The sequence below is a fragment of the Chiloscyllium punctatum genome, chromosome 15 (assembly GCF_047496795.1).
Source record: "Chiloscyllium punctatum isolate Juve2018m chromosome 15, sChiPun1.3, whole genome shotgun sequence".
Taxonomy (NCBI): domain Eukaryota; kingdom Metazoa; phylum Chordata; class Chondrichthyes; order Orectolobiformes; family Hemiscylliidae; genus Chiloscyllium; species Chiloscyllium punctatum.
The window spans coordinates 66,241,661-66,266,612 of NC_092753.1; the positions used below are offsets into that span (position 1 = coordinate 66,241,661).

The 24,952-nt window shown below is 42.4% G+C and overlaps 1 protein-coding gene across 6 annotated transcripts in view; it reads right to left on the reverse strand.

Annotated features, from left to right (window-relative positions):
- Positions 1–24,952, reverse strand: part of LOC140486350 (E3 ubiquitin-protein ligase DZIP3-like) — a 157,186-nt gene that overhangs the window by 105,115 nt on the left and 27,119 nt on the right. For 5 of the 6 annotated variants that reach the window (XM_072585360.1, XM_072585359.1, XM_072585356.1 and 2 more), the window contains exons 7-8: positions 19,188–19,310; positions 570–671 (exon numbers count right to left, since the gene is read on the reverse strand). In XM_072585360.1, coding sequence (XP_072441461.1) covers positions 570–671; positions 19,188–19,310 — 225 coding nt within the window. The remainder of the gene's footprint in view (positions 1–569; positions 672–19,187; positions 19,311–24,952) is intronic. The other variant, XM_072585361.1, reaches the window with a different exon arrangement.

Genomic DNA, 24,952 nt, shown 5'->3' on the forward strand with positions numbered 1-24,952 from the left:
TTTAGAAGAATGGTTTCAGGGATGAGAAATATAAGAATAGATTGAAGAAGCTGGGATTGTCGAGATAGTCCTTGGAAATAAGATGACTAAGAGGGGTCTTGATAGAAGTTTTCAAAACTATAAGTGACTGGATAGAGTAGATATGATGGAATCTGTTCCTACTCATAAAAAAGGTCTACGACAAGAGTACAGATTTAAAATGATCTGCAAAAGAAGCAAAAGTGAAGTGAGGATAAGCATTTTCACTGAGTAGTTAGGGTATGGAATGCATTGGCTGTGTAGGGAGGCACGTTCAATTCAGACATTTCTGAGGCCATTGAATGATCATTTGGATAAAAGTAACATACAAAAGGTAGAGGAAAGAAAGCATGGGTCTGGCACTAGGCAATCATTTAACAAGTCGGTGCAGGCACAATGTGCCAATTGGCCTCCTATGCCATAATGCTTCTGTGATTCAGAGACACCAAAAACTGTGGACAACAGCAACATTTAATTTAGTGGTGGCATGTATTTCCTGCCCTCTAGCTGTTAAAACAGATAAAATAAATAGAGGGAAAAATACTTCTTACCTGATTAGATTTCCCATGATACAGAGAATCCTTTAACCTTTTCCAGCAAGTAAGGTGATATGATGTCAAGCAATAAGAATCACAGGAAAGTTCTACATAGCCCTGAAATGAGACAAGGTGACATGCATAGCTGTGTCAAATTTCATAGATATAAAAATAAATATTTCTTCCTGTATTTTCGATTGAATTCAGAGAAAAAAAATGGAAATCGTTAACAAAACATTTTGTTAAACTTGCTGAACTGTTGAACTTGAAGGAAATTAATATTGAAGGATAAGAGTAAACAGGAGAATGGATAAGGATTCTGTTAAAATTGAATGCTTTCGATTGATAGCCACCCAAACCAAGGCTCAATAATAAGCAGAATTTCCTTCAGCTTTGCTGCATCCTTTATTGTACATGGATCTTAGTGCAAGAGCATAATACCACATGCTTTATGAGCAGAAGTAAGCCATTCAGTCCACTGAGTTGTTGCATTTATTTCCTCTCCTTCTCTGCCCCATTATTATTTAGTATATCTGGAATGTTATTAGCGTCCTCTATCATGAAGACAGATGCAACATACTTATGTAACTTCTCTGCCATTTCCTGGCTCCTCATTAGTTTTTCTAAGTCTTGTTCTTGAATGGAACTGTGTTCACTTTGGTCTCTTTCTTCCTTCTAACATGTTTAAAGAAAGCCTTGCTGTCTGCTTGTTTATTACTTGCTTGTTTAGCTGTACAGTTTATTTTCTTCTCATTTACTATTTTTTGGTCATATTTTGTTAGTGTTTAAACTTTTCCAATCCTCTGGCTTACCACTGATCATTGGCCATACTGTATGTCTTTTACTTTCAAGTTAATACTACCCTTATTCCATAGTTGGCTTATCTGCTTCCAAGAATCCTTCTTCCTCACTGGGATATAACTTTGCTGCGAGTATTGCACCATTTTCTTAAATGTTTGTCATTCTCCTCAACCAACTTTTCTGGTCAACTTCTTTGCCGATCCACTCCTGCCAATTCTATCCTTACTCCTTTGTAATTACAATGTATTAAAGTTGAGTATAGTTGTTTCTGATTAAAGTTTCTTGCATTCAAACTGAATGCCAACTTCTTCCATTTTAAGGTCACTGTTTCCTAAGGGATCTTTTACACTTGTCAGATGTACATTATCAGGCCAAACCTCTTCCGATCTTCTGCAATTAAGTCTCTCACCATATACTTCCAGCCCATCTACGGCCTTCATTTTTTCCTTAGTCCTGGCAGCTCTATCTCCATCATCTACATCTCCACATTTTTTCTCTCTGAACAAATGTTCAAACAATTTCAATCTTTTCTTGGTGACTTTCTTTGAAGCTCCCATAATCTTCACTGACCCGAATGTCCTTTCGTGTTACGCCACATTTCCATCTTATCGTCCACTTCTCATTAGCATTTAGTCTGCACATATAACCAGGACAGTCTCAAATTACCTTGTAGATTCTTCCTTTCAGTTTCAGTGATACTTTTCTCTCACGTAACAACCCACTGCATTTCTTCTGATTACACCAACAGAGCAGGTCTATTACTTAATTTCCATTTCTATGTTTCACCACCAACTCCAGGTACTTGAAAGTAGACATTTTCTCAAGTCTTCATCCATAAACTTTGTGTCTCCAATGTGATCCTCTTCCTTTGGCTCAAACTGATAATTCATCAGTTGGTCCTTTGGCCTACTGATCTTCATATCCATGTCTTCAGAGTGTACTTTTCCAGTTCTCCATACACTCAGTCATGTTCTCATCATCACCATCATATGGCTCAAACCAGTCTGCAAATACAGTTGACCACAGCACTCCCTGTCAAATTTGCTCAGTTAATACATACATGGCAATCAAACAGATGAAGCAGCTCAGTACCGAACTTTGATATAATCCAGCTTTGGCTTGGAAGCTCTCACTCTAGTGCAATCTTCATGTTGCATTGCTCTTTCTGATATTTCTTCACAACTTGCCTCAAAACCAAAAAAAAAATTTGCTTCATCTGGGCATTAATCCAAATTGGCATTCATTAATTCCCACTGTTTTTCTCAGTCACTGGTCTATGATTCTCACCCAAAAACTTTAGAAGTTCAATTTCTCATTAGTTTTTGCAAACTTGACTGTCCCTCCTTCATTTGAAAAACTGTATAAAATTGATTTGCCTCCATAACCTTGAGTTTTTCTCTTTTACAATAATTCAATAGCTTATTCAGGACTTGGGCCCCTTACTCAGCTATACAGGGCCGTACTGCCACTGATATCTCATCTGGTCCTACTAAAACCAATGAGCTGAGGACATAGATAGACCCATGACTGCTTGATAACACAATAATAGCATAATGAAAACTTGGTTTAAAGAAAGGCAAAAAAAGAGTCAACACCCCTATACAGAGAATTTCCAGGCTGAAAGACGGGGATAAAAACAAAGGCGTACATTATTGGTTAAAGAATCAATTACAGCTGTAAGTAAGAATGACAAACTAAATAAAGCATTAAATGAGGCCATGTAAGCCACATGAGAAACAAAGAGAAGGGCAGCTATACTGCTCACATTTATTTAAAGATCCCCAAATGGCAGGAAAGAATCAGTGTAACAAATATTTGGCAAATCCCAGAGTTCAAAAATAGTAGGGTATTAATATTTGGGGATTTTAACTACTTAATTACAAATTGGTATATGAACAGTGTAAAGGTATGGGGATACAAATTCTTAACTGCATTCAAGAGAATTTTGTTTTTGCCGGCACACAACAAGGCAGAGTGTGCAATTCTGGATTTAGTCTTCGGAAAAGAAGCTGGGCAGGTGGGTGAAGCAGTAAGACCATAAGACATAGGAATGGAAGTAAGGCCATTAAGCTCATCAAATTCACTCTGCCATTCAACCATAGCTGATGAGCATTTCATCCCCACTCATCCACAATCTCCCAGTATCCCTTAATTCCTTGCAAGATTAAGAATTTACCAATCTCTGCCTTGAAGACATTTAATGTCCCAGCCTCCACTGCGCTCCAAAGCGATGAATTCCACAATCCCATCACTCTCTAGCTAAAAAGAAGTCTCATTTCTGTTTTAAATTGACCCCCTCTAATTCTAAGGCTATGCCCACTTGTCCTACTACACCCGCCTGACGGAAACAAATTCCCAGCATCCACCTTTTCTAAGCCAGACATTATCTATTAGATTCTATTAGATCACCCCTCAACTTTCTACACTCGAAGGAATACAATCCTAGGATCCTCAGCCGTTCGTCATATGTTAGGCTTATCATTCCAGGGATCATCTGTGTGAATCTCTGGAAACGCTCCAGTGTCAATATGTCCTTCCTGAGGTGTGGGGCCCAAGACTGGACACAGTATTCTAAATGGGGCTTAACTAGAACTTTATAAAGTCTCAGTAGCACATCGCTGCTTTTACATTCCAACCCTCTTGAGATAAATGACAACATGCAAGTCAACTTTTAGAGATTACTGGACTAGCACTCCCAAATCCCTTTGTACTTTGGCTTTATGAATTTTCTCACCATTTAGAAAATAGTCCATGTCGGTATTCTTTTTCTGAAATGCAAGACCTTGCATTGGCCCACACTGAATTTCATCAGCCATTTCTTGGACCACTCTCCTAAACTGTCTCAATCTTTCTTCAGCCTCCCATCTCCTCAGAAACACCTGCGTGTCAGCCTAACTTCGTATCATGACAAATTTCACCAGAATGCCCCCAGTCCCTTCATCCAGATCATTGATATATAAAGTGACCAGCTGCGGCCCCAACACTGAAACCTGCGGGACACCACTTGTCATTGGCTGCCATTCTGAAAAAGGATCTTTTTATCCCAACTCTCTGCCTTCCGACTGACAGCCAATCCTCAATCCATGTCAGTAGCTCACCTCAAACACCATGGGCCCTCACTTTATTCAGCAGCCTCCCGTGAGGCACCTTATCAAACAAGCAAAACTAAATGTCATTTACAAAATACTGTGCAAGGACTATAAAATAACACTACATTGGACAAACAGGCATAAACTAGCCACCAGGATACATGAACACTAGCTAGCCACAAAAAGACACAACCCTCTCTTACTCGTATCCTTACATACGGATGAGAAAGGACACCACTTCAACTGGGACAACACATCCATCCTACAACAAGCCAAACAAAGACACACACGAGCATGGCATTCCAACCGGAACTCTATCAACAAACACAGAGTTAGACCCCATTTACCACCCCCTGAAAAAAGGAACAGGAAGTGACTTCACCACAGGAAATTACATCACCAACCCAAACAAACCCAAACATATAAATAGAAAGCAGGACTTATCAGCAGTGCTTCGCCTGAGGCCCAGTGAAGATGTTACCTAGTAGGGTGACGAAACGTCTGGAAATGAACCTTCCAGCTCGGCAAGCAAACCTACATCCAGTCTAGGTAGATAACATCCACAGGGTTTCCTGGTCTAACCTACTTCAAAGAATTCTAACAGGTTTATCAGGCACAACCTCCCCTTACTAAATCCATGCTGATTTGTTCTAATCTGAGCATCCTTAACGATGGATTCTAGAATTTACCTACAACCGAGGTAAGGCTGATCAGCGTATAATTTTCCATCTTTTGTCATGATCTTTTCTTGAACAAGGGGGTTACAACGGTGATTTTCCAATCATATGGGACTTTCTCTGACTCACGATTTTTGGAAGATTACAACCAACATCTCCGCTATTTCTTCAGCCACCTCCCTCAGAACTCTAAGATGCAGCCCATTGGGGCCAGGAGATTTATCAATTTTTAGACCGTTTAGCTTTTCTAGCACTTTTTCTATTGTAATGGCTACCATACTCAACTCTGCCCCTTGACTCTCAATTGTTGGGATATTACTAATGTCTTCCATTGTGAAAACTGACAAAGTATTTATTAAGTGCTTCAGCTATTTCCTTATCTCCCAGCAAGAGTCTTGCTGCATCAATTTGGAGCAGCCCAATTTCTACTTTTGCCTCTCATTTGTTTCTTATGTATTGAAAGAAACTTTTACTATAGTTTCTAATATTACTGGCTAGCTTACCTTCATATTTGATCCTCATCTTCTTTGTTATCCTCTGCTTGTTTTTGTAGTCTTCCCAATCTTATGATTTCCAAGTCCTCTTGGCCACTTTCTAGGCTCTCTTTTTTTCTGTGATACATTTCCTGACTTCCTTTGTCAGTCATAGTTGTCTAATTCCCCCCAGATAACTATTTCTTTTCTTTGGGATGAACCTCTGTACTGTGTCCTTAATTACACCCAGAAACTCCTACCATTGTTGCTCTACTGTCTTCTCCACTAGGCTCTGCTTCAAGTCAATTTTCTAAATTCCTCTCTCATGCCCTTGTAATTACCTTTACTTAACTGTAACACCAATACATTAGTAGTGGGTGATTGTTTTTGGAAACAGTGATCACAATACAGTTAGAGGTTTGTATCATATATAAAGAGACAGAGATCGAACAGCTATAAAAGTCTACATCAGGAGAAGGCAAACTTTGCAAAGCTGACGGATAATTTGGCAAAAGTGGACTGGCTGCATTAATGAAAGAAAAAGCAGTGGCAAATCATGACAGGCATTCAAATTGAGATTCTACAGACACAGTGTATGCATGTCCTCACAAAGAAAAAGGATGGTACTACCAAATATAGAGTTCACTGGCTAACCACAAGTATACAGGATGAAATAAAAAAGAACAGAGATTATGACAATCTCAAAAAATGTAACACTTTACAAAACATACTGAAGCGCAGAAACAGCGTGGGTGATAATGAGAAAGGAAATTAGGAAGTCAAAAGAATCAGAAAAAAAATTGGCCAATAAAATTAAGAAAAATCCAAAGATGATTTAACATTAGGAGCACAAGATGACCAAGACAAAAGGTGGGGCTATCAGAGAACTACATGGTAATTTATGCATGGATGCATTGTCACTGTGTTTACAATGGAAGGGGATGATGCAGACATTCTAATTAGAGAACCGTGAAATATTATATAAAATAAGCAAAATGAGAAAGGGGATGTAGTGAAGGGACTGACCTCCTTGAAGATGAATAATCACCAGGGCTGGATGAATTGTTTAAACAAACCAGGGACAAAATAGTGGATGCTCTGTGAATCATTTTCCAATCCTCACTAGGTAGAGGCGAGGTACCAAAGTCCTGCAAGCGTTGTATCTTATTCAAAAAGGGTGCTAGACATAGACCAAATAATTATAGGCCAATCAATTTGACCTCAGATTACCAGAGTTATCACTGTCAGAGTCGTAGAGCATGGGAACACATCCTTCAATCCAACTTGTCCATACCAACCTGGTTTCCCAAACTAAACTGGTTCTACTTGCATGCATTTGGACCATATCCCTTTATAAACTTTTCTTATTCTTGTACCTACCCAAATGTCTGTTAAATGTAACTGTACCTGCATCCACCACTTCCTCTGGCAGTTCATTCCACATACAAATCACTCTCAATGTGAAAAAGTGGTCCTTCAGGTCCCTTTTAAAACATTCTCCCCTCACCTAAAAAAAGTCCCCTGGTCTTGAACTCCCCTGGGGCCTGGCCTAGGAAAAGATTTTTTACTATTCACCTTATCTATGCCCCTCATGATTTTATAAACCTCTACAGGGTCACCCCTCAACTTCCTACACTCCAGTGAAAGAAGTCCCAGCCTCTCCCCATAACTCAAACGCTTCATTTCCAGCAACATTTTTGTAAGGCTTTTCTGAACCCTCTCCAATTTAATAATATCCTTCCTCTAGTAGAGCGACCAGAATTGTACACAGTACTACAGAAGTTACCTCAACAACATCCTGTACAATTTCAACTCGACGTCCCAAGTACGACATGCAAAGGTGTGAGCAATGAAGGCAAGCGTGTTAAATGCCTTCTTAACTGTGTACATGTGACACAACTTTCAAAGAACTACATACCCGAATCCTTAGGTCTCTCCACTCAATAACATTACCTGGGGCCCTACCATTCTCTACAGAAGTCCTGCCCTTGTTTGTTCTACTAAAGTTCTTATATCTCACATTTATCCAAATTAAACTCCATCTGCCACTCCTCAGCCCACTGGCCCAATTGATCAAGACCTCATATCCTTTTTCACTGCTGACCATATCACCAATTTTGGTGTCAACTGCAAACATGGTTAGTAAACCATCCTCCTAAAGTCTTATCCAAATCATGAGTTGGGATTAACTGATACTTGGAAATGCACAGATTAACAAGGCATAGCATTGCTTTGTTCAGGAAAGGTCATGCTATATACATTCCTATTGCATTTATTTCAGAAAGTAACAAAGAGGATTGTTTAGGGCAGTGCAAGGATTTTGGTAAGGCATTTCACAAAATCCCAAATGAAAGATGGGTCCAAAAAAATTAAAACCAATTTAATACAGGGAAATGTGGTACATTGAACCCAAAATTGGCTCAGTGACAGGGGAGCAAAAGGAATGCTTTTGTTAATGGAAAGTGGTTTCCACTGATGTTTCACGTGGCTCAGTTTTGCTCCCTTGCTGATGTGATTTAAATTTATGATTTAGACTTACATGTTGGAGGCATGGTTGGGAAATTTGTACATTACATATATATTGGATAGTTGATTGTGAAGTGGATGCAACTTGACTTTGGGATGTTATCAATGGTTTGGGTGAAGGGTGGAGAAGTACCAAATACAATTTCATCCAGGTTAAGCGTTTTGCCGGGGTAAACAAAGCAAGGGAATTTCGTGCTGTAACGTTTTCATGATTTTAGACACTATTTTGCCACTTTTCAAACCTGTTTTGATTTCCCCTACTATGCTAGTTGTCATTGCTCCATTTGCAACTTCCCCTTATCACTTCTGTCACTGTTTTATTTAGTCATCAGCCAAGTAAGTACAGGAAGTCCCAGGGTTACGAACGCCTGACTCACGAAAATCCCGTACTTACGAACCGACCTTTGGCATCTCTTAATTAAAAATTATTTTTTAAAAATCCGAATTACGTACAATGTTTCATCCGAATGAACTAATTCACCTGAACCTGTTCCAACTTACGCACAAATTCGATTTACGAACAGCAGAAAGCATGGAACTTATTCATAACCTGGGACTTGTATACACCCAATCTCTCTGATTTTATCTTCTTACATTGAGATTGCTCAGTCTGCAATCTTCTTTGTACATAGATTTCTCACATCCTGTGTTAATCTTCTTCCAACAGCTAGTTTTCAGAAGCTTTTCATTCTTACTATTTTCTTTGATAGCAAAAATTTCATAAAGGTTATTTAAATCTGGCATCAAAACATTCACTGGCTTGAAATCCTTCTCGGACAATTACTTTCTCTGCCTTGCATTTCCTTTTTTATGCTTTGGAGATACCGGTGTTGGACCGGGGTGTAAAAAGTTTAAAAAAAACAAACACAAAAATTCCTGAAGAAGGGCTTATGTCCGAAACATCGATTCTCCTGCTCCTTGGATGCTGCCTGACCTGCTGCGCTTTTCCAGCAACACATTTTTCAGGTCTGATCTCTAGCATCTGCAGTCCTCACTTTCTCCTAAAAAAATCACAACACCAGATTATAGTCCAACATACACATTTATGTTTGTGGGGTGAATTTGTACTTGCAGAATCAATTTCACTTTGCTCAAAAACTGTGTGAATCCATGTAAGATTCTGTAAATCCGTTTTTTTAGATTAGAATCAGTCTACCATCGTGGCACAGACAGTCTCACATAGGGCAGCTCACACCTTAAATGCATTATCTGGGCCAACATGACACCAATTGTTAAAGTTCACTTGAGAATGTAACTTCTTTTAAAAAGTTTTACTATTTACATATGAAACAACTAAAACCAACATGGTCATTCTAAAAGATGAGAGACTTAAACAATCTAGGTCTTTTTCAATATATAATTTCAGTTATCACATTATAAGCTTTTGCTATAAATTCTGCATACTGTGATCTTATACTCCACAACCACCAGATGAAGCAGTGCTCCAAAAGCTAGTACTTCCAAATACAGAGGAATCTTGATTATCTGAACGAGATGGGTGGGCCCTATTTCATTTGGATATTTGATTATTTGGTTACTTGATTCAATGCCTCTCCACTGGGGCTCAGGTTTTCTGAAGTTTCCTTTTACTCTGCTCTGCTTGCTTTGCTCCATCTCTCTGTCTCAGGGTTTGTTTCTGAGCAGGCACACATTTGTGTATAAGGGACCTACAGCACTGCTGAAACTCCTCTGGGATTGACTCAGCAAGCACTTGCTAAATCCACTCCCATTCAGGAGACGAGGCAGTAGCACACCACACGTGAGCCCCTGCCCCACCCTGCTCCCCATCAGCCATCCAACCCCACCCGCCCCTACCCACCACCCGTTTGTTCAGCAACACTCCCCAGGACCTTACTATTAAGTGTATAAGACCTGCACTGATTTGCCTTTCCAAAATTCAGCACCTCACATTTATCTAAATTATACTCTGTCTGCCACTCCTTGCCCATCTGATCATGATCCCTTTGTAATTTGAGGTAACCTTCTTTGCTGTCCACTACACCTCCAATTTTAGTCATTTGCAAACTTACTAACTATACTACTAATATTCACATCCAAGTCCAGCACTGGTCCTCGTGACACACCACTGGGCACAAGTCTCCAGTCTGAAAGACAACTCTCCACCACCACCCTCTTCTACCTTCAAGCCAGTCTGTATCCAAATGGCTAGTTCCTCCTGTATTCCATGTGACCTAACCTTGCTAACCAGTGTATATTCTTTTCAAACCATAGCATGGTTCAGCTGCATTTTCTCTACCACCACCACCACCCTTATAGGTTGTGAAGCAGTTTCTGAAATGGTGTTTGGTATTAATTGCTTAGTATTACAAGTTGGGACAACATGACTAACTGCAGGAATTTAACTGTTGTAGTTTCTTTTTTATTTTCAAACCGGATTAAATCAAATCTATGTGAGACATGAACAACTCTTCAGATATGGCTGTAAATTCAGAGAGGGTCATGTGCATCAAGTCCATCTACACCAGATGGTGTAGGAAAGCATGTACGTGCAGCAGGCAGTAAAAGCGGCAAATGGTCTGTTGGCCATTATAGTAAGAGGATTCAAGTACAGAAGCAGGGATGTCTTGTTGAACTTTACCGTGCACGTGAGACCACACCCGGAATATTGTGTGCAGTTTTGGTCTGAGGAAGGACGTTCTTGCCACAGAGGGAGTGAAGCGAAGGGTTTACCAAATAGGTTTCTGTAATGGCAAGACTAACGCATAAGGAAAGATTAAATCAGTTAGGAAAATATAGACACTGGAATTCAGAAGGATGAAGGGGAACCTCACAGAAACCTATAAAATTGTAAGAGGACTGGACAGGGCATTTGCAGAAACGAAGCTTGCGGTAGTTGGGGAGTCCCAGAACCAGGCTATAGTCTAAGGATTCAGGATAAACTATTTAAAACGGAGGAGGAGAAATTTCTGCAACTGGGAGAGTGATGAGCCTGTGGAATTCGCTACCACAGAATACAGTAAAGGCAAAAACACTGGCCTTCTCCTGCATCTATTTTCCATGTTTCTAAGGAGAAGTTGGATATAGCATTTGGAGTTAACATAGAAGAATACAGCGCAGTACAGGCCCTTTGGCCCTCGATGTTGTGCCGATCCAAGCCCACCTAACCTGCACTAGCCCACTCTCCTCCATATGCCTATCTAATGCCCGCTTAAATGCCCATAAAGAGGGAGAGTCCACCACTGCTACTGGCAGGGCATTCCATGAACACACGACTCGCTGAGTAAAGAACCTACCCCTAACATCTGTCCTATACCTACCACCCCTTAATTTAACGTATGCCCCCTTGTAATAGCTGACTCCATACGTGGAAAAAGGTTCGCACGGTCAACCCTATCTAAACCCCTAATCATCTTGTACACCTCTATCAAGTCACCCCTAAACCTTCCTTTCTCCAGTGAAAACAGCCCCAAGTGCCTCAGCCTTTCCTCATACGATCTTCCTACCATACCAGGCAACATCTTGGTAAACCTCCTCTGCACCCGTTCTAGTGCCTCCACATCCTTCCTATAGTATGGCGACCAAAACTGCACACAATACTCCAGATGCGGCCGCACCAGAGTCTTATACAACTGCAACATGACCTCAGTTAAAGGGATCTAAGGATATGGAGAAAAAGCAGGAAAAGGCTGTTGAATCGGATGATCAGCAATAATTACAACAAAAAGCAGAGAAGGCTAAAAAGACTGAATGGCTGACTCCTGCTCCTATTTTTTATGTTTCTATATCCCACGGATGAAAGAATTTGTAATGGCCAAGCATTGCTCATCTCTCACAAACTACTGAGTCTTTCATTTCAGATAGCTTCCAAAGTCAGGAATCCTTGATATGAAATCCATGATAATCTGTGGGGAAGGATAGAACAAAACCATCTAGTTTACTGAAAGGAATCCTCAAACCTTACACCTATCATAATATAGCCTCACATTATATAGTATGGAGGCTCTGCAAGGAGGTCTTTGTCTTGCCTATACTAGGAGCTCTGAGAACATGACATTGACCAATTGTACTTTGCACAGCCAAAATTTTGTCTGATTGCAGATGCTTTGTACACATGACCAGGAAGGTAATTAGTGTGTGCCATGTGATATTTCTGGTTGCTTGAAGATAAGATATGGATTGTGCATTCTTGACCATGCACATCCTGCCGATTGAAGGGCTTTTCCAGCACCACTTTAATCCTGCCGATTAAGTCCAAATTGAAGCTAGATGGGTTGCTCCTAATAGGGACCACAATTCCAAAGGATTTTACTCAGCCCTTAAAATAAAAACAGTAACTTACCACACCCACTTTGCATAAGGTGTCTGTTATTTTGAGCAGTTATTGTGCATTGACTTTTGATCTGACATTGCAAAGTTCCACCTTAAGTATTCTTTTCAGTGAGTTGCAGGTTCCACCCAAGATAGAAAATGGTCATTCCCACCCTTCATGTTCCCTTGCGTGTTGCTGTCCCTGTGCCCCTCTGTCCTTACAGCCTCCCCTTTGGATGTAAGGGCCAGAGTAATCAAGACTTGTGAGACAGTTTATGAATGACAAATGATTGATATAGAATTGCCCCCATCACTGTATTCATTCCCTCACTAATCCAGTGCAATGAAATCCATCCCAATCTTAAGTGCCCCACTTTCCCCAGGACTCCAATAGCTGGCCTCTGATAAACCCCTGATCTAAATCCCCTACCCAGAGTGACTGACTGACCACCTGGACTGCAATCAGACAAACCCCTTGACTGATTGTGGCACCACTCCCTGACTTACTGTAGGCACCCTTTACACCACTAAGGATTTGTCTCCTCAGACTTTCACAAATAGTCTAATTAGGGTTAGTCTAAATAGTCTATGTTTTCCACATAAAGCTACTGGCACAAGTTACTGTACAGCAACATGTCCATCCCTTTGATTGTTCAGTGCTCCCTACCACAACTTACTGCTTGTCTCACCTTGTGTTAACAAGCTATGTAAGGCAGAGAGTTTTGCAGCCTCTAACTGAACAATGAAGATATTGTGCACTAAAAAGTGAGACACACACGTGATCGGAGAAAGATCTGAAAGGGACCCAAGGGGCAACTTTTTCACACAGAGGGTGGTTTGTATGTGGAATGAACTGCCAGAGGAAGCAGTAGATGCAAGTACAGATACAACATTTAAAAGACATTTTAAAGTACATGAATAGGAAAGGTTTAGAGGGATATGGGCCAAATGCAGGCAAATTGGACGAGTTTAGTTTGGGAAACTTGGTCGGCATGGATAAGTTGGACCGAAGGGTCTAAATCTATAACTCTAAATCAGCACAGAAGGACCTTATCAAAATCTAAATACACCACATCCACTGGTTCTCATTTATCTAATCTACTGAATTCACCCTCAGAAAAACAACAGTATATCAGTTAAGCATGATTTGCCTTTCACAAACCCCACGTGGTTTTGTCTAATCCTGCTAATGCTTTCTAGAGTCTACTATAAATTGCCCCACTACCAATGTTAGGTTAACTGGTCTACAAGTCTTTGACAGCAATCCCCCGAGAAGCCCCCTCACACATCCCACTGCCTTCACCGATTCCCAAATTCAGTGATGTAGGCCTTGAGCCTTGGACATAATTTATATAATTCTGCTCCACACTGCTCCCTCACAGATCCCACTACCTCCCTGGCTCCCAAGGTATGTGACTTAGGCCTCGGGTCTTGCCATTATTTATATAACCCTCCTCCGCGCTGCTCCTTCACCCATCTCGTTATATCTCCCCAACTCCTCAGCTAATCTTCCAAAATTCAATACTTCAGCCAATTAACTCTTGTTTTCTAACAAGAACAGATTGCTTCACTGTGATGTTCACTGCAGGACACCCTTCCCAGATTGCCTCACTGTAATGCTGACTGTAGGACCTTCTTCCCACATGGTGATTATGAAGTATGCAGTGACACTGTTGTGAAGATAGTGATGGGTGATTGTGGGGACAGCAAGTGGAAAGCTGTCCATCTCCAGGTACATGCTCTGATTTTGCATAATCTATTTTTTTCAGGAAGGAGAGGTGAATTTGAAACGGTGGACAAGTGAGCTGGATTAATAATGAAATGCAATTTTTTTGGGAATAATTTAGACAGTGTTCAATACTGAGATTATGAATTTGTAACCAGAATATGGAGATGCCAGTGTTCAACTGAGGTGGACTAAGTCAGAAGGCACATGACATCAGGGTAAACCTGCTGGAACTATAACTTGGTGTTGTGTGACTTCTGAAATGAATATGGGGGGGCAACAATTGCAAAACATATTACTGACATTCTGACTTTTTTTCCCCCATTCTTGTCATATTTTCTCAACTTTCGTGTGATGATGCAAGCCACAAGTGGAAAATTCTACCCCAATGTTTTCATTTCTATTATTTTCTCACATATTTACTCTACAATGGTTAACCAAAGTATGTGAGGAAATAATATACCCATATGTTGGAATAGGCAAAGGATTTTCATAGATTACAAAAGGATATTATATCTATATATTTATATAGTAAAGTACCAGTTTCCAACTCTCCCTCCCAGACACTTTCCCTATGCAGAAGCCCCTGGACAGAAGCCCAGTTTTTAAACAGCATCTCAATCAACTCTAATTGTTCTGGCTTACCTTTAAAAAGGACCTAACATTTCTAACTGATATTCTAAACACTGAAATTAATTTTTAATTCAAATTTTCGAAATGAAGTGATAGTCCCGTTAAGTGTGAAGCCACTTAAATCTTTTCCTCAACTTATCCTTGAATCAAATACTTTTGAATGGAATTCAGCAATGCATTCAACAAAGTTCTGCATGGTACACTGGTTATTCAAGGCAGATCACAGAATCCAGGGGGAGCTAGCAAATTGGATACAAATATGGCTTAAAAGGTTAGAGATAGACGGTGGTAGTAGACAGTTGCTTTTTGGACTGGAGAACTTGTGACCAGCGGTGTGCGACAAGAATCAGTGTTGAGCCCATTGCATCTTGTCATTTAGATAAATGATTTGGATGGGAATATAGGAGGAATGATTAGTACATTTGCAGATGATTCCAAAATAGGTAGTCATGGACAGTGAAGATTATCTCAGAGTACAACAGGACCCTGATCAGATGGGCCAATGAGTTGAGGAGTAGCAGATGCAGTTCAATTTAGATAAATGGGAGGTAATGCACTTTGGTAAGGTAAATCAGGGCAAGACATGTGCAGTTAACGGTACGAGAAAGTGAAGACTGCAGATGCTGGAAAAACACAGCAGGTCAGGCAGCATCTGAGAACAGGAGAGTCGATGTTTCAGGCAAAAGCCCTTCATGAGGACTTCCCTGAAGGACTTTTGCCTGAAATGTTGATTTGCCTGCTCCACGGATACTGCCTGACCTGCTGTGCTTTTCCAGCACCATACTCTTGACAGTTAATGGTAGGACCCTGGGGAGGGTTGCTGAACAAAGAGACCTAGGGGTACAGGTTCATAGCTCCTTGATAAAGGAGGCATTTGGCATGCTTGCCCTCAGTGGTCACAGCACTGAGTATAGGAGTTGGAATGTCACGTACAGGACAGTGATGAAGCTACTTTTGGACTATGGAGTAAATTCTGGTCATCTTCTATAGGAAGGATATTGTTAAACTTGAAAGGGTGCAGAAAATATTTACAAGGACGTTGCTGCTATTGGAAGGTTTGAGTTGTAGGGAGAGGCTGAATGGGTTGGGTTTTTTCCCTGAGTGTTGAAGGCTGGGGGTGATCTTACAGAGGTTTATAAAATCATACGCAGAGGGAAAGTCCAAAATTAGATGGCATAGGTCTAAGGTGAGAGGGGAAAGATTTTAAAAGAACCTAAGAGGTAACATTTTCATGCAGTGAATGGAATGAGCTGCCAGAGGAAATGGTGGCAGCGGGTACAATTCCAACCTTTAAAAGGCATCTGAATAGGTACATGAATAGGATGGGGTTAATAAGGAAATGAGCCAAATGCTGGCAGATGGGACTAGGTTAACTGGGATGTCTGGTCAGCACAGGCAAGTTGGAACAAAGGGTCTGTTTCAGTGCTGTATATGACTCTGGATGAAAAACTGTACTGAGCACAATTTTGAAGCTAATAAATGAAGGGTAAAGGTCTGTATAGCAGGATATTATAAAAAGCTGAAAAGAGCAAGTGGAAAGACATACTAAACCAAAAGACTTTGCTGTTCTTGAGTTTACAAAACTGGAGTGCAAACGTGTAGGCTTTCTTCACAAAAGGCAAATTTTTGCAGCACACAGCAACAACCTATGAAAACCTGTGAAGTAACTCAGTCAACCAGATGCATAAACTACTGCTGCTAAGTGCCAATGGTGCAAACAATAAGTGAGCATCGAGAAACAGTGCTCATATTTGCCTTTTTAAGTAAGATACTTGCACAATGGACAACTATTTCAAAATGAAAACTGCGTATACCCTAGGTTTTCAAAAGAAGTTTCACATTGAGAAAACAATTCTTTTCTACTCATACAAGTAGTGCTGTTGTGGAATGGAGCACAAGAAGCACCAATAAGGATTCTACTACATACAGTCTTCAATTATCTGAAGAAGTTGGTGACAGAATTGCCTACTTGAACAAATAAGACATTGAGACATTGCTTTAAACATCTGTAGACACCTAAAAGGCCACCTGTTCTGCCTTGGCTCCAGATCGGATGCCTCCTGGGTAAGTACCTTTCTTCAAAAAAAAACTGAAGTATGTCTGCCTGTGTATCTTGAGATGATGATCCTTGCTCAACTCCCTCATCCTCTCTCAAGGGCAATGAGGGATTGGCAACAAGATTAGATTAGGTTAGATTACTTACAATGTGGAAACAGGCCCTTCGGCCCAACAAGTGCACACCGACCCGCCAAAGTACAACCCACTCAGACCCATTCCCCTACATTTACCCCTCACCTAACACTATGGGCAATTTAGCATGGCCAATTCACCAAACCTGCACATTTTTGGACTGAGAGGAAACCGGAGCACCCAGAGGAAACCCATGCAGACACTGGGAGAATGTGCAAATTCCACACTCCAAATCGCCTGAGGTGGAAATTGAACCCGGATCTCTTTTGAAAAGCAGCTTCTTTTCATCCAAAAATGGCAGCATGATATTGGGCCCAAAAGTAAAAAAAAAACAGCAAACAAATGGTTGCAGGACTCAAAAGTCTACAAAATTCATTGCGGGTGGATAGAAACAAGAAAGAGAAGCAATTACTTGCTATCTGCACAATTTAAAGCAAATTCTGTTCCAAGATCAGCACTGAGCAACCCTCAACACTCAGGTTAAATTAAACAGGAAGAGAAGCAGTGTAAGAGCAAGAAAAAGATTGAATTACTTTAGCACACTTAATATTAATATTAATATTAATCAGCAGAGAGGTGCTTCTTTAAATAATTAGAACAAATGGAAATAGGCAGACAATCAGCAAAATAGATCTCAATCCAATTTTAAAAATTGACAATGCTCACTTATATCAGAAATATATTGATATTTCTTATAAGTTCTATCCAAGCAGCTTTTAAATTCATGTTTCTTTATGTGGAGTTCCCCTTCTTACATTGATAAATACAACTAAAAATACAATACCATTATAACTTCAACAAATGTTAGTGGGTCATTTGGCAACATATTTTCCACCATCAAATGATCCATATTAGAATAGATTATTACATGCAAATATTCTGATTTGAGGAACAGACCAACCTTTAAGTACAATTAGAGCATAGAACATTACAGCACAGTAGAGGCCCCTTGGCCCACGATATTGTGCCAATCTGTGAAACCAATCTAAAGCCTATCTAACCTACACTATTCCATTATCATCCATATGTTTATCCAATGACCATTTAAATGCCCTAATGTTGCTGAGTCTACTACTGTTTCAGGCAGGGTAGTCCATGCCCTTACTACTCGAGTAAAAAAAACTACCTCTGACGTCTGTCCGATATCTATCACCCCTCAATTTAAAGCTATGTCCCCTTGTGCTAGCCATCACCATAAGGAAAAAGGCTTTCACTGTCCACCCTATCTAATCTTCTCATCATCTTGTATGCCACTTTTAAGTCACCTCTTAGCCATCTTATTTCTTACAAAAACAGTCTCAAGTCCCTCAGCCTTTCCTCATAAGACCTTCCCTAGTTACCATGCAGCATCCTGGCAAATCTCCTCTGCATCCTTTAATATGGTTTCACATCTTTCCTATAATGTGGTGAACAGAACCTGTATGTAATACTCCAAGTGCAGCCGCACCAGAGTTTTGTACAGCTGCAACATGCTCTCGTGGCTCCAAAACTCAATCCCTCTACCAATGAAAGCTAACATACCATGCCTTCTTAACAACCCTATCAACCTGGGTGGCAGCTTTCAGGGATCTACGTACACGGATACTGAGATCTCTCCGCTCATCCACACTACCAAGAATCCTACCATTAGCTCAGTACTCTGCATTCCCGTTACTCCTTCCAAAGTGAATCACCTCACACTTTTCCACATTAAACTCCATTTGCCACTTCTCAGCCCAGCTCTGCAGCTGAATCTCTGTCCCGTTGTCACCTGCAACATCCTTCCACACTGTCCACAACTCCACCTTCTTTAGTGTCATGTGCAAATTTACTAACCCATCCTTCTACACCTTCATGTAGGTCGTTTATAAAAATGATAAACAGCAGTGGCCCCAAAACAGATCTTTGCGTACACCACCAATAACTGAACTCCAGAATGAACATTTCCCATCAACTACCACCCTCTGTCTTCTTACAGCTAGCCAATTTCTGATCCAAACCACTAAATCACCCTCAATCCCAAGCCTCCGCATTTTCTGCAATAACCTACTGTGCAGAACCTTATCAAACCCTTTACTGAAATCCAAACACACCACATCAACTGCTTTACCCTCATTCACCAGTTTGGTCACCTTCTCAAAGAACTCAATAAAGGTTTGTGAGGCACGACCTACCCTTCACAAAACCGTGTTGACTATCCCTACTCAACTTATTCTTTTCTCGATGATTACAATGGTCAAGATTATTTGGATTTTCTTATAAATACATACCTTGTAATCTGGATCAGTTGGATAGATTTCCCTTTTGTAATATCCCTGACAATTTGAATCTTGGCAGATGGCTACAGGCTTAGGAGCACATTTACACATTTCGATATATTCATTTATTTTGATCTATGGGATGACAAAAACAGAGTTTCACATTATTTTGAGCAAGCAAAAATAAAATGAGGGCTACCTGTTTTAAATTATTAATTATTTCAGAGAGTATTTGGATTAGGATATTAACTCCAGTCAAGTGGTCTGGTTAAAGCAGAAGTAGTATTACTTGAGCCACTTTCAGATGAAGCCTATCTGCTTCCTTTAACTTTTTTTTAATAATTGATTTATATAGTGTCACAAGGCTATATCCCTTGAAGATATGATTTTTTTTAAAATTCAACTGGGTGGAATTGTTCTTCTGAGACAAGGCAAAATGCTTGAACACACAAGGCTATCTTTCAGGTGAAAAAACAAAACTCACACTCAGCGAAGTGCAAAAAGAAAGATTTCCAGACACCGCCTAAAACTATCACAGGTCGCGTAATAAGACATTAATAAATGTAAAGTAATGGGATATTGATACAATGACTGGCACATACTGACCGACCGACCCAAACAACCTCTTGGAGATACACAATGGAACAGATATTTCAAAGGAGGCTGTAACTGCATTTCTAGCAGCTAATTAAAGAGAAGCTGTCATCTCTATTTTCTCTCTTTCAATAAGTTGACACCAGCTCCCCACAGAAATAGCTAAAGCAAAAAGTCATCAAAGCACCAAGAGTTTTCTACAGCTGCAAGATTCATACGATCAACTACATCCACTACAAAGAAGCTAATCAACACCAGCCACACGTTAAAACTTCATGCAAAAACAGGGCTCAGTTTTGGTGCCCTTGCTGTTTGTGGCTTGTCAAGGATTTGGATTCGATTCGATTGTAGATAGTTTTTGGATGATATGAAATTTGGTGTGATGGTATATTGGAGGATAGCCTTAGATTGTAGGAGGATATAATGGTATGGTCAGTTGGGCTGATCAGTGGCAGAAGGAATTCAATCCAGATAAACAGGAGGTGATGCACCTTGGTAGGACAAACAAGGGAAGGGAATACATGATGAACGATCCTCGGAAGTAGCGAGGATCAGAGACCTCTGTGTGCATATCTGTCAGTCCTTTAAAGGTAGCAGGACAGATTAGATTACTTACAGTGTGGAAACAGGCCCTTCGGCCCAACAAGTCCACGCCGACCCGCTGAAGCGCAACCCACCCAGACCCATTCCCCTACATTTACCCCTTCATCTAACACTACGGGCAATTTAACTTGGCCAATTCACCTAACCTGCACATTTTTGGACTGTGGGAGGAAACCGGAGCCCCGGAGGAAACCCACGCAGACACGGGGAGAACGTGTAAACTCCACACAGAGTCGCCGGAGGCGGGAATTGAACCCGGGTCTCTGGCGCTGTGAGGCAGCAGTGCTAACCACTGTGGCACCGTGCTGCCCAAAGTGCCTAAGAATGCATGTGGAATGCTTGGCTTTATTAGCTCAGGCATGGAATTTAACAGCAAGGAGGTAATGCTGGACTGTATAAAGTATTGTATTAGTGGTGCTGGAAGAGCACAGCAGTTCAGGCAGCATCCAACGAGCAGCGAAATCAACGTTTCGGGCAAAAGCCCTTCATCAGGAATAAAGGCAGTGAGCCTGAAGCATGGAGAGATAAGCTAGAGGAGGGTGGGGGTGGGGAGAGAGTAGCATAGAGGACAATGGGTGAGTGGGGGAGGGGATGAAGGTGATAGGTCAAGGAGGAGAGGGTGGAGTGGATAGGTAGAAAAGAAGATAGGCAGGTCGGACAAGTCAAGGAGACAGTAACTGAGCTGGAAGTTTGAAACTAGAATGAGGTGGGGGAAGGGGAAATGAGGAAGCTGTTGAAGTCCACATTGATGCCCTGGGGTTGAAGTGTTCCGAGGCGGAAGATGAGGCGTTCTTCCTCCAGGCGTCTGGTGGTGAGGGAGCGGCAGTGAAGGAGGCCCAGGACCTCCATGTCCTCGGCAGAGTGGGAGGGGGAGTTGAAATGTTGGGCCACGGGGCGGTTTGGTTGATTGGTGCGGGTGTCTCGGAGATGTTCCCTAAAGCGCTCTGCTAGGAGGCGCCCAGTCTCCCCAATGTAGAGGAGACCACATCGGGAGCAACGGATACAATAAATGATATTGGTGGATGTGCAGGTGAAACTTTGATGGATGTGGAAGGCTCCTTTAGGGCCTTGGATAGAGGTGAGGGAGGAGGTGTGGGCACAGGTTTTACAGTTCCTGCGATGGCAGGGGAAAGTGCCAGAATGGGAGGGTGGGTCGCAGGGGGGTGTGGACCTGACCAGGTAGTCACGGAGGGAACGGTCTTTGCGGAAGGCGGAAAGGGGTGGGGAGGGAAATATATCCCTGGTGGTGGGGTCTTTTTGGAGGTGGCGAAAATGTCGGTGGATGATTTGGTTGATGCGAAGGTTTGTAGGGTGGAAGGTGAGCACCAGGGGCGTTCTGTCCTTGTTACAGTTGGAGGGGTGGGGTCTGAGGGCGGAGGTGCGGGATGTGGACGAGATGCGTTGGAGGGCATCTTTAACCACGTGGGAAGGGAAATTGCGATCTCTAAAGAAGGAGGCCATCTGGTGTGTTCTGTGGTGGAACTGGTCCTCCTGGGAGCAGATACGGCGGAGGCAGAGAAATTGGGAATACGGGATGGCATTTTTGCAAGAGATAGGGTGGGAAGAGGTGTAATCCAGGTAGCTATGGGAGTCAGTGGGTTTGTAAAAAATGTCAGTGTCAAGTCGGTCATCACTAATGGAGATGGAGAGGTCCAGGAAGGGGAGCGAGGTGTCAGAGATAGTCCAGGTAAATTTAAGGTCAGGGTGGAATGTGTTGGTGAAGTTGATGATTGCTCAACCTCTTCGCAGGAGCACGAGGTGGCGCCAATGCAGTCATCAAGGTAGCGGAGGAAGAGGTGGGGAGTGGTGCCGGTGTAATTACGGAAGATCAACTGTTCTACATAGCCAACAAAGAGACAGGCATAGCTGGGGCCCATACGTGTGCCCATGGCTACGCCTTTGGTCTGGAGGAAGTGGGAGGATTCAAAGGAGAAATTGTTAAGGGTGAGGACCAGTTCGGCCAAACGAATGAGAGTGTCAGTGGAAGGGTACTGTTGGGGACATCTGGAGAGGAAAAAACGGAGGGCTTGGAGGCCCTGGTCATGGCGAATGGAGGTGTAGAGGGATTGGATATCCATGGTGAAGATAAGGCGTTGGGGGCCAGGGAAACGGAAGTCTTGGAGGAGGTGGAGGGCGTGGGTGGTGTCTCGAACGTATGTGGAGAGTTCCTGGACTAGGGGGGATAGGACAGTGTCAAGGTAGGTAGAGATGAGTTCAGTGGGGCAGGAGCATGCTGAGACAATGGGTCGGCCAGGGTGGTCAGGCTTGTGGATCTTGGGAAGGAGGTAGAACCAGGCAGTGCGGGGTTCCCGGACTATGAGGTTGGAAGCTGTGGGTGGGAGATCTCCTGAGGTGATGCGGTTCTGTATGGTCTGGGAGATGATGGTTTGGTGATGGGGGGTGGGGTCATGGTCGAGGGAGCAGTAGGAAGAGGTGTCCTCGAGTTGGCGTTTGGCTTCAGCGGTGTAGAGGTTCGTGCGCCAGACTACCACTGCGCCCCCTTTATCCGCTGGCTTGATGGTGAGGTTGGGATTGGAGCAGAGGGATTGGAGGGCTGCGCGTTGTGAGGGTGAGAGGTTGGAGTGGGGGAGGGGGGACGACAGGTTGAGGCGGTTAATGTCCCGGCGGCAGTTGGAAATGAAGAGGTCGAGGGCAGGTAATAGGCCAGCGCGGGTTGTCCAGGTGGATGCAGTGTGTTGGAGGTGGGCGAAGGGGTCCTCGGAAGGTGGGCGGGAGTCCTGATTGTGAAAGTAAGCTCGGAGGCGGAGGCGACGGAAGAATTGTTCGATGTCACATCGTGTATTAAATTCATTGATGCGTGGACGGAGGGGGATGAAGGTGAGTCCTTTGCTGAGGACTGATCGTTCGTCCTCAGTGAGTGGGAGGTCTGGAGGGATGGTGAAAACTCGGCAGGGCCGGGAGCTGGGATCTGATGTGGGTGTGGAGCTGGGAGTGGGGTCGGAGCCAGTACCTGGAGTGGGTGTGATGGTGGGGGGAATGGGGGTGGAGGCATGAGCAGGGGTAATGTTGCCCTCGGGGTTCTGGGGTGTGGGTATAGTGACAGTGGGGTCTGTGGGGGCCGTGTCAGCAGAATGCAGGTGAGTGGCGGTGATCATGGCAGTAGGGGTGGCGGGAGTCACTGAGCATGTGGCATCAGCGATGATGTGAGGGCTGGAAGTGGCTGTGGGAGTGGCCATGATGTGGGCGGAAGTGACATCATCACTCAGCATGGGGGTGGAAGCTGCATCAGCCGCATGGCTAATGGCGTTTCTGAGGCCAGGGGAATCTTCTGGAATGTTTGAGGAGCGCTGGTTATGCAGGTGGGTGGATAAAAGTTTGTTGTACTTACAGTTTTTGATGTTTGAGATGGAATTGAAATACTGTTTGTTGAGAGTATGAATTCTCCTGAGGATGTAGTACAGAGTGGGTCTTTTGCAATTCTGAGAGAGTGTATAAAGTATTGGTTAGGCCACAGCCAGTGTGTTGTTTTCTGTATACTACAGGAGGAATGTGATTGCACTGGACAGACTGCAGAGGAGATTTACCAAGAGGTTGCCTGGGCTGAAGACTTTATTTTGTTACAAAAAGAGCTTGGATAAACTGAGGCTGTTTTCCTTACAGAGGAAGGTACATGATTGAGATGTATTAAATTATAAGGGGCATAGATAGGTTTCCTCCTGTCTATCCTTTCTCCTTTATGGAGTGATCAATGTTCAAGAGACATAGATTTAAGGGTAAGAAATTTAGAGGAGATGGGAGGAAAGATCTTTTCTCCCAGCGGGTGGTGAGAATCTGAAACTCACTATCTGTGGGAGGGCAGTGGAGAGTGGTGCTGGAGACCGAAACCCGCAAAACATTTCAAAAATACCTAGATGTGCATGTGATGCCAAATCATACTAAAGGGAATCTGTCCGTCCTTACCTGAACTGACCTATGTGTGACTCTAGACCCACAGCAACATGGCTGACTTAACTGGCCTCAGGCAATAAGGAATGGGCAATAAATGCCAGCCTTAAGAGTGATGCCTATATCACATTAACAGATTAAAAAAAAACAACTATGAGCTAAGTGCTGGGAAATGGGATTAGAACAGTTGGGTGGTTGCTTTTGACCGGCACAAACTCATGGGTCAAAAGATTCCTTTTCTGTGCTGCAGATTTCTATGTCAGTCAAAGTCTTACGTTCTTTTACTTTCCTTTGTGTTGGTCAGTACTCTCCTCTAACTTTGAAGATGAGTGTGCATGGGCTGAAGTGAGACCATATGCTTGATGTTACATTTTTCTCTCATTTAATCATTCATAAACTTGTTCTTTCTTTGACTCAAGAAAACCTTGCAATAAACCTTGCCAGCCCAGTGATGCTCTCATATCATGAAAAGTCTCTCCTTATCCGAAAATCAGACCATGGCAAGCTGACATTAGGAACAAATAGATAACAGTAAATCAATGGTTATAGAACTCTACAAAAAAATGCAAACTTCATAGGGTGTAGATGGAAAGCAGAAAAATAAAAGTTTTGGCAGTTACTTTTCAAAAAAGCCACCTGCAGGCTTTAAAGCAAATTCTGTTCCACAATTTACT